At 32.6% G+C, this 11,317-nt stretch overlaps 1 protein-coding gene across 1 annotated transcript; it reads left to right on the top strand.

The window, feature by feature from the left end:
• Positions 1 to 161: 161 nt before the first annotated feature.
• Trx2 (Thioredoxin 2) lies at positions 162 to 10,407 on the top strand. The gene is made up of 3 exons (XM_088274091.1): positions 162 to 219; positions 8,443 to 8,637; positions 10,111 to 10,407. The coding sequence occupies exons 2-3, from the start codon at positions 8,467 to 8,469 to the stop codon at positions 10,258 to 10,260; spliced, it is 321 nt and encodes a 106-aa protein (XP_088130217.1). The 5' UTR covers positions 162 to 219; positions 8,443 to 8,466; the 3' UTR covers positions 10,261 to 10,407.
• Positions 10,408 to 11,317: the final 910 nt, after the last annotated feature.

The following is an 11,317-nucleotide window of genomic DNA, read 5'->3' on the forward strand; positions in this document are numbered from 1 at the left end:
TATTTTTCATATGTACCTACTCTTTGTCAAAATGAATCATAATAATACGAAATATGTTTTAATGCTTTTGGCAGTAAGGCCTATATTTGCTTGTAATATGAAATATTACTGGTGAGATTTTAACTATAATAACTCATTCCGGTTTTTATTTTTCATTTTTCATTCACGTTTTTGGCATTGCGTGTGTAGTACTCGTCGACGCTCGCGTTTGAATTTTTGGTGAGTATATCATTTTTTCAAATAGAATTACTGCACTAAACTATCAATATTTGTTCTTTAAATTAAGAAAACAATAGTTTTTGTCGCGTTTAATATAAAATTAAGCATTTCGTGTTTTCGAAGACCGGTATGGGGGTATGGGAATGCGGTGATATTCATGACCTTGATTACTCGCGTTATAGACTCCCATCGTCATAGTTTTAATTGTGATACTTATCGGCCACTATCCACGCTATTTAATAGAAAAAATACCCTTTTGCGTAATTTATTTTGTTTTGTGTAATTTGCTCAAAAATGTCTCCGCTTATTTTGACAGTTTTGGCACACTTGTGTGTGTGCAATAATGTCTCAGTTACGGATAAACCATGATACACCATGATTATTAATCCTAAAACGATGGCCTTGTTTTATTAAGTGATTGTTTAGACATTCTTGTGTTAATTTGAAACAAAATTTTCCCGTTTTTTTCTGTTTGGTCATGTCTATTTTGCAATACATGACACCTATAACGTGTGATTCATTTCTCTTCTAGAACTCGATTTATGTTACTCGAGTTTTCTATAAAAAACATTGACTTTTCAAGGTGACATAATAATATTGCACGTTTCCTTTATAAATTCACAGTAAATCAAATAAAAGTAATGCCATATTTAATTTGGTTTGCAAATAATTGATTGCGCCATTAAAAACGCGTAATTTTCTATTTGAAACGTAGAAATAAAAATTATCTTCACCTTTCTAGGTGATATAATACTTTTATTTTGTAAATAAAAAGTTGCATAAATAAACTAGCCTTAAAAATTTATAAAACTCCCTTTTATTTTAACAATGTTTTGGATTTATTTATTGGATAATTCGTATAACGCCTTTTTCGCGTGAAATCACTTCAAGGGCACTTTACAATGTACAGTAATTTTAACATTTAAAACCGCGTAACTAAATACTTTTATTTAATTTATTTATTTTTAATTATGAAGGAATAACCCGCAAAGCATCTACATTTAGAGGCTTGTCTGCAGGTAGCATAGTAAGGATAGGGAAGGTAAATGTGAAAAATATATCATAAACACCCAGACCAATTGAAAATAGATCTTTCTGAATTCGTTTTGCAATTGGCGGGAATCGAACCCGCGACGCCAGTTTCGCAGTCGAGCATCTAGCCAACAGCGCCACGGCGCCTGTCTTATCCTGCACAATATAACTTTATTTCTCCATAGATGAGGTTTCTGTAAATTGATTCGTTTAATAATTGACAGAACGGAGATTTTTGTTTTTTGAAGAGTGTCGCCAGTATGCGGTGCGCAGGGGCCAATTTGAGGGGTTCCAAATTCAAATTCTTTTCTTTTGTTTTTTATAGCTCTCGATTTGTCATTTTCTATGGAGGTATAGTTGTTAAAAATTCAAGCAAATTTCCTTCCTACAATTTAAATGGCATTTTGAATCTAAGAATTGAACCCGGGACCTACTTTGCAGAGCAAGACAGGCGGCAGTGACTGAAAAATGTACATTTATATTTGACTACTAAGTTTCATTTAAATGACTCATTTTAAATGCATAATTTGAACTCCATTTCATAATTTAGTTTTGAAGTACCTCTTTCGGCTTGAGTGTCAATTTAAAGTTAATTCTGATAGTATTCCTTGATGGATAATAGAGTGGAGTTATCAGTCCCGATATAGATTACATGTCGATATATTCTCCTATATGTGTGTGTGTGTGTGTTCATTTGTAATTATAGATAAGAGTTTCCCAATATATTTATAATATTTTTTTTTTTAAATTGTAACAAAATGTGTTTGCCGTTTAATCCCTAAGACAAATGTGCAGCAAAACGATGTATGATAGATGTTCGAATGGTGAAATCAGGAAAAAATGCAAGGCTAAGATAAGCATTATCGATACAATTAAGAAAGGTGTGTTGAGATGGTTTGGACACGGGGAACGAATGAGTGAGGAAGAAGATTAAGATTTGATTCTTATCATTGTATATTTTTGGTTATGAGTAATTTAAATGAATAATCGTAACAGGTATAGAAACCAAATACTTTTCGCTATCTTATCACGGTTATCATCTAATATAATGTCAACATTAAGTTTAATAAAAAACTCACCTCTGATAAAATAATTCAACTTCAAATGTAACTTTTAACTTGTCTGTAATAAAATAATCAGTTTTATTTTTTCATTTAAAGTTTTACTTAGTAAATACCACTATTTCTTAAAATCTAATGTGACACGTGTTTCGATGCACTCCACATCATTTTCAAACACCGTATATGGTCAGTCACCAGTCTGATGATGTCGGTAACGACGAAACCCGGTCGCTGGTCAAATAAAAATAAAGTGGAAAAGCTAAAAATATTGGTTTTAATCTAATAATATACCGTATATGGTGTTTGAAAATGTTTTATAGGGGGGTGGGTATTTGTTTTGAATCCCATCACTGCTTTTATGTATGTAATATGTTCACTTAGTAAATACCACTGTTGGTTAAAATCTATTGTGACATGTGTTTCCATGTATTCCAATCATTTTCAAATACTATTTAAGACATTTTCAATAACGTATGTACGTTTCCAAATACCGTATATTTGAAAATGATGCGGAATGCATTGAAACACGTGTCACAGTAGATTTTAAGAAATGGTGGTATTTAATATAATAATCCCTTACCGCACCCCAATGGTGCATAGGGCACTGCTTCATATAAACGCAGTGTTATCTCGATCGATTACACATGAAGGAAAGGTGATCAGCCCTCCACTTCAGGTACCAGTCCAGTGTAATATTGAATAAATATTAGAGTGAAAAAATCACTTATATTAAAGTATTTAAGTATTTAATAAGTAAAACTTTAATTAAAAATGGATAGATTTTACCACATAGTAACTGCCAAATCAATTAAGGAAAACTGATATTTTTAATTAAAGTTATCTTTGTATGTTTTTTGTTTCTTTAGTGCCGCGAATTTTCCTCACGATCAATAGTGCTCCTTATCTTCAAAAAGGTTCGGAACCACTGCTATAAATATAACAACTCAAAGGACGCATTTGCCTAAAAATTATGAAAAATTTATAAATGATCTAAAATGCACGTTTTAACTATGTAGGCGGTCGAAATGGACATGTCCTTATTTGAGCAACGGAAATAAAAATTCCAGTTTTTTCTAAAGATCAATTTTAAAAAATCACCCGTTTATCTCACAGCTATGATTCATGTTTCTCTGAATGCTGAGAAAGTGCCTTTAGCAGTTATGAGAACATTACAACAGCATAATTTGATTCCATTATGATGTCATACTATAATTCTACACTGTTCATCAACTCAATTGAATTCTGCATTAAAATATGACTCATATTATTTTTTGACATCTCAACATAGATGAAGAAGAATATGGAAGTCTGGGCATTTACGGGGCTAACGACTGTCATAGTCTGGTTTAAGTAATCATTTTACACATGTGTAACATTCACCAATTCTACCCATGTTTGACAACCACATTACTGAAATTCTTGGAAGTTCTATATATATAATCCAATTTTGAAACATTGTGCTTGAATCACTTGAATTTCACTAGAGACATTTATTGGTGAGATAAAAGAATATCTATATTCTTCTTCGTCTACGTTGAGATGTCAAGTATTTGGATACACTCAAAATGTTGTAAAAATATGTCTCAATTTTTTTATTTATTTTTTAATTGAGGTTATCATTTGTATTCTCCAATTAAAGAGTTTCTGAGATGTTCATGAAAGAATTTTTTTTTTTTTTTAGAGTGTTTTTATTATTCACACAAATATTTCAATTTCATACTATTTCTGTGAACCTAAGCGTCTCATTATTAGAAATAGGTATAAAATTGTGGTAGAGTGGGTTCGAACCGAGAAACTCTGACTTAATGTCTGCAACTTTAACCACGGGACCACAACCCGACACTACGTATGTCAATTACGTATGTCAATAAGGTAAGAGGTTTGGCTTATGTCTGGATCTCTTATAACTTGGCTCGACTGTATATGAACACATACTAAAATTACTAGGATATTTTTACTACAGGGTGACACAAAATTAATAACTTTATCGGAATATGTTTTAATTTTTATAAATGGCAATCATATTTGACGTTTGTGAACTAAGCGGCTACAATTAACTAACTAAACTCACTTCTTCCTTTGCCTTCCTCATTATCATCTACTAGTAATTTATATATTTTTTTAATATTCAAGCACTATCTACCCTCTGATTGCAAACAGCTATATATGGTATCAAACATTTTGACCAATATCACTAGTCTGTTTTTGGTTGGTTGGAAGATATTGCTTTTTAGCAAAAAGCCCGCCAATGTAATTATTTCTTTTCTATACATGAAGTTTAAATAAATAATTAAATATATAAACAGATTGATAAAACGGACACAGTTGGGTATCAACACTGGCGGCATCCACTTGACGGATATCATCTTTTCCACTGTCCATCAATCAAAATCCTTTTTTTTTTTTTTACTAAAAACGTTATTCAAAAACAAAATTGGATGATTAATATTGCGCCACCTTGAATCTGTTTGTATACTGCAGCTGTCTAGTTGAAAAATGTCAAATATGATTGATGTACGACGCCGTTTGCAAAACTTATAAAATCTTCCGATAGGGTCATTAATTTTGTGCCACCCTGTATATTCATGATGACTCGTCAGTTTAGAAATTCTAGAACATCAGATATGACTTGCATATGTAAAACAGTAATAATTTTTCAAATATAATTCGCTTGTAAACAATAGTAATGATTTTCCAGATTTAACTTGTAAATTTAAAACAGTAAGGATTTCAAAGATGTAACAATTATTAATAATATAAAAAAAAATAATAAATAATTTATTTTTAACCTTTCCAGGAGTACAATAACTGATATCCGACTTTCTCTGGGGAGTGGATTTTTTTACATTAAATATGTATTTTTAAAAAATAAAATCTTTTTATTATGAAGATAGAAATTCAGGTTCAGGTTCAGGTTCAGTGCTGCAGAACAGCGTTTATTATTTAATATTACTTTGTACTTAAGTTATACATATTTATATATATTTATTATTATTTTTTATTGGACACTGTCTATCCTCACTAGGTATTTGGAGATACCTGTTCTGAGGTAGGCAGGGTATGCTTATTCTTTTTATAATACAGCTTTATATATTTTTAATGATAATATAAAAGTGGTAAGACTGAAATAATATGAAATAATAATTATAAAATGAAAGCAAATAGAGAGTTTAACTAAAAGAAAAGTAAAATCTAAAGGAGTAATATTATAAAATTAGAAAATAGGATTATATAATTATAAAACACTGACACATAGATTAATCACACACAAACTTTTATTATGTAAAAATATTTTTTTATTACAAAGTTAAATACAAATATCCACAGATGTCATTACTATACAAGTTACATCATACCAACTGACAGATAGACTTCGACGTTCATCAATGTCATTACTCCTTTGAGGAAAATTCGCACCGACGTTATTTTACGTCCATACTCCCGGAAAGGTTAAAGTCCCGATTTTCTATCTAGAAACAATATATATTTTTTTTAAATAGCAAGTATTCAACTATTTAAAAATTAATACATATTAGAATCCAAAAAAATGTACATCTCTGAGATTCAAAAATGATTTTAGAATAACAAAACACATTCAAAGATTTGGGAATCAAATGTTTCAATAACCCTACTGAAAAAAATGGAAAATTATTAAAATACTTTTAAAAAAATGCCTGTGAAAACACAAAAAAAAAATACAAAGAAAAAGACTATTACATCCTTAATTTAGTCAAATAAATAAATATTGAGTGCAAGTCCCTCTCCATGCGCAAGAGCTTAGTCTCTTTTTTGGAGAAACACAGCGGAACTAGTATAAGATGTTTATAAGTTATCAATATGTGTAAACATGAATTAAATTGTAATATTTTTTAAAACTATATTTAATTTAAAAAAAATCATTTAAGCTAGAATGTATTTTTAAGTTTTGTACTCTGACATTTCTTGGTGGAACTGCATTTTATAGAATGAAATAACAACTAAGTAGTTTTTTCTACATGAATTTTATTTGACCAGCAACCGGGTTTCATCATCAGACTGGTCAAATGTCGGTTACGACGAAACCCATTTGCTGGTCAAATGAAATTCATGTGGAAAAAACTACATACATAGTTATTATTTTATTCTATAGCAAGTAATTATGTATATAAAACAGCAATGATTTTCCAGGTATAACTTTTTTTATGAGGTCAAAGGATCTTGCATCCCTTATGTCACTGCGACCATATTAGGTCTATTGTCACCTCACTCTATCACAGCTCACTCTCAAGACCTACATGAGTCATGTAGCTCACGACCTGTCTCGGTGGTATGAGCTTCACCTTCTCGGAGTCTAGTAGTGGTCCTCCAAGGATGTGACTTTGTTTGCTAGCGAGTGCATCACATTTATAGAGAATGTGGATTGGTGTTTCGTTATCCTCCATACAAAATCTGCATACTGCGGAGTCATGTAGTCCAATTTTTGTCATGTGTTTCCTCAGTCTGCAGTGTCCTGTATAACTCATACACAAACCAGTAATGATTTTCCGAATGTAACACGCATACATTGAACACTAATGATTTTCACATTTCCGATAACGAGGCTATTAACGCACACTAACTCGTGTGACAAGTTGATGACTGGACAGTTAGAATAATAAATGACATAGCAAACAAATTACCTGCCTACGATTATTGATTCATTCCGTGTTGTGAGATACTGTATCGGTCGATATTATCACAACAAATATCTCAGTGCAAACAACCGACTCCCTAACAAAGGGAGTGTAACGTCCACGGACCCATTCCTTGTTTAAATAAGGGACTTCTAGGACATACCGAGGGTGTCCCAAAACAACAATTGATGTGCCTGAAATTTTTATATATCTTTATTCTTAATGTATTTTTTAATAACTCTTGTCGGCACCTATGGCGCATAGGGCACTGCATCGTATCGACGCAGGGTTATCTTAACACATTTATTGCTTCTTCTTTTAATGAATAACTCATATTGTTTTTTCGACATCTCAATATAGATGAATAAGAATATTGAAGTCTGGCCATTTACGGGGTTTACGATCATCGTAGACTGGTTTAAGTGATCACTTTACACACGTGTAAAATTCACCAATTCTACCCATTGATTGACAACCACACTACTCAAGTTCTATATACATGATTAAATTTCGAAATGTTGTGCTTGAATCACTATAATTTCACTAGAGATATCTATTGGTGAGATGAAAGAAGCTTTTTGTTGAGCAGAAACTCTTTCATTTGTATGTGAGGTCCGAAGGCGGGTTATTCCTTTAAAAAAATAAAAAAAAACCTGGATTATAATCACATACATGAGAGACGCTAGAATATATCCTTTTCATTTAATTATTCATGTATAAAAAAAATAATATGAAAAATAACTCTTATAATTGGGGGTAATCTGGAGGTATAATAATTTAGACACACTCAAAGACTCGAATTTTACCGTCCGGCACGTCAGTTAGCGTTTTAAAACGATGATTGGCTTGTGCTTTTGTCCATCTTTCTTCGGATCGGTGCGTGAACACGTTGCGCGTAAATTCGATCACGCTAACTGTCGTAGTCGCTTTCATTTTTAAAACCGGACTGCTGGACGGTAAAATTACGGGTATTTTATTAAAATTAAACACTTGAGAATACCACTTTAATGAGTTTTATTTATATTTATGACTAGTTTCGAAAACGACAGATGTTTTCATCTTCTGGGTCTAATTAAAACTTTTTAATTTGTACCAGAAGATGAAAACATGTCGTTTTCGAAACTGGTCGTAAATATAAATAAAACTCTTTAAAGTGGTATATTCAAGTGTTTAATTTTAATAAAATGATCATGTCATTCAACAAAGTTAATGCCGAATCAATAAATAATAAAACTACGGGTAGTGCACGTTTGTGCACTGCCCAAAATGTTGTAAATAACTCATGTAGTACATACTTACTGTTAATTTTTTTTTATTTTTTTTTTATTGTTTTCTGTTAAAATCAAATATTTGAATTGATGAATGATAAGGAGATTGTTAATCTCATTATAAGTTATCTCTGTGGTTGACCAGAGCTACCATCCAATTCCCGTTGAATTTGAATAATAAGAATGTTTTTTATCTGTTTGTGTCGGCAGAGGTATTCTCAAAGCACGACAGAAATGGCCATCCACATCAAGGACAAGGCGGACTTTGACGGGCAGCTGGTGGCCGCCGGTGACAAGCTGGTGATTGTGGACTTCTTCGCCACCTGGTGCGGGCCCTGCAAGATGATCGCCCCCAAGCTGGAGGAGATGGCCGTCGAGGAGTCCACCTCCATTGTGGTCCTAAAGGTAGGAACTCTTAGTAGTAGACTTTTTAGTTTAGTTGGGAATTACACTTATGTTGATACATGTTCGAATGGTGAAATAAGGAAAGAATCAAAGCTGAGATAAGCATTATGTTATTAGTGTTGAGATGGTTTGGACATCGCTCACTCCTTTCAAGAACGTCATAAATCAAAAATCGTCAATTTTCAGTTGTGCATGTTTTCGGAATGCCCAGAAAATGTACTATATCCCAGCAAAAGAGGCATATTTTTAACATAATATTTACCCGCTACAGGGCAGAGATGTTTTTTGCATTTTGAAGAAAAAGTATTGTTTAATCATTTTTTTAAATATACTAAATATTTTTCAAATGGAGAAAAAACCTGCAGGTGCAAACCTAAAAATATCTGTTGTACAGTAAAAAGTTCAATAAGTGGCTTGATATTTACTTTCAATAAATTGTATTGTATGTTTAAATTTTAAAAACGATCTCCTGAAAAATCAAGTATTTTGATTTATGTCGTTGAAAGGAGTGAGCGACATGTGGAACATAGTTTTTTAAAAAAATTTTAAAATTAAAAGGTATGACCCGCAAAGTGTCTATTTTAGATGCTTGTCTGCGGGTAGGATAGTAAGGATAGGGGGGAGGTAAATGTGAAAAATACATCACAAACACACATCATGAGTGAGGAAAGAAGGGTTAAACAAATTTTTGAGGCAAATGTAGTTGGAGAAAGAAGCAGAGAAAGAGCGAGGGAAACTTGGCACAATCAGGTATGTCAAATACTTGAAAGCGGCCGGGTCAGGAAATAATCGTCGGGTATGTATGAGGAAATGCATGAATGTGGAAGAGGCGAAGAATGTTTGCAAAAACAGAGTGGTGTGGCGTTGTATTCTCTCTGCCTACCCCTGTGGGGAAGCGGCGTGAGGTTAGTTAGTTAGTTATAATTAAACTTTTTATGTTTAAGGTTTATAGATCATTAAGTGGATTTTTGTCTCTTCTGACCACAAAAAGATTTTTAATTTATGTTTTAATTTTAATTCACAACAGATTTTAAGAAAAAGTGGTATTTACCAAGTAAAACTTAAATAAACAAAATTTAAATACACTGGTGAACTTGAATCATTTCACCATTCTTCTTCATGGCTCCATCCCTCTTTATCATCTTTGTAGACTGTTAGGGCCAGCTCTCCTCGCCCTCAGGTTGTAGGTCCTTCGGTCATATACAACATCACCTAGGCCATGCCTTCGAATCATGTTATTTTTCTGTAGCATCCATGAATTTTTTGGTCTTTCTCTAGATGTCTCTTGAAGTCGACTATCTCTTGAGAGTAATTGTCCTTGTCTTGGGCAGCTCTAAACATCGAATGTCCTGATCCCCGTTCAATCTCGTATATTCCGGAGCCAGGAGATCTGTCTTCTGCCCACACCTGATCGACCCTCTATTAGGTGTAATAGCTAGGTGTAATATAATTATTTACTTGTCTTGTCTCTAGGTGGACGTCGACGAATGCCAAGAGCTGGCGGAAGAGTACGGGATATCCTCCATGCCGACCTTCATCTTCATCAAGAGCGGGAAGAAAGTGGACGAGTTCAGCGGCGCCAACTTCGACAAACTGAAGTCCACCGCCGGCAAGTTCAAGTGAAGCAACACGACGGCAATAACACCACCGCCACCGCTCGCAAGATCAAATCTTAAATTTGTATAATAAATCAAGTACACAACAATGATACCCTAGTATTTATAATACTGTTCAAATATACGTATTTTATATGCAGGCTGATGCCTAAAACACCGGGCTTTTTATTTTGTTTCTTGAATGTTTTTTGCAGATACTTTGTGGCACATTTTGTAAACTTTATAAAATAAACTACAACCATGTTTTTAACACGTTAAACGCCATGGGGGGGACCGGTGACCTCGTTTATGTTGGACCTCAGCACCGTGGGGGGCATCAATCAAGAGCTATATTCAAAATACTTTTACCATGGAATCCATCGTCAAATAAAAAATTTTAATAAACGAAACACAATTTTTTTGTTTGTTTTTAAAATACGTCTATTACCAATTTTTTTTGTGGATTTCAAAGTTGAAAAATTTAAGTATTGGCGTTTAACGTGTTAACCATTAATACATTTTTATTGATACTTTTCCCCAACCGGTTTCGACAAGAACCTTCTCATCTTCAGAGATAAACATGTACATCCTGAAGTACATGTTTATCCCTGAAGATGACAAGGTTCCTAACAACGTATATTGGAGAAAAGTACTAGTATAAAAAGTGGTTAAAAAATTCCAGTTTTATTCCATAAAGTTTTTATTTTTTCCAGAAAAAATGGCCTTCATAAAAAAATAATAAAAAAGTATAAGCAGAAAAGTAGTGCCTATCCTAACTTACCCGTGAGACATACAAAAACACAACCAGTACCTACCTTACCTCACTTAGTAGTACCAGCTTACCTTACTACTTACCCTAATTAATTCTCGGTGCACGCCACTGCTTATGCTGCCATGATGCAGCATTCCATATAAACAAGTAAAAACCAATGAAATAAAAACTCGAAAATATTTTAAATATAATTTATTATTTGACACATTTATAAAAAAGCTACGTTAATAATATATATATATATATATACAATACAATATAACTTTAAAAATTAAGTATGAAATATATCTAAGAAATATATTTACAAAATTAA

Source organism: Brachycentrus maculatus, unplaced genomic scaffold (assembly GCF_059751285.1).
Source record: "Brachycentrus maculatus isolate JH-2025_06_01 unplaced genomic scaffold, ASM5975128v1 h1tg000633l, whole genome shotgun sequence".
NCBI lineage: Eukaryota > Metazoa > Arthropoda > Insecta > Trichoptera > Brachycentridae > Brachycentrus > Brachycentrus maculatus.

Excerpts from the sequence above, each read along its gene's own strand:
- Trx2 (XM_088274091.1), top strand. The coding sequence starts at position 8,467 with ATGGCCATCCACATCAAGGACAAGGCGGACTTTGACGGGCAGCTGGTG. Across the intron at positions 8,638-10,110 it reads CCTCCATTGTGGTCCTAAAG|GTGGACGTCGACGAATGCCA; the intron begins GTAGGAACTCTT and ends TCTTGTCTCTAG.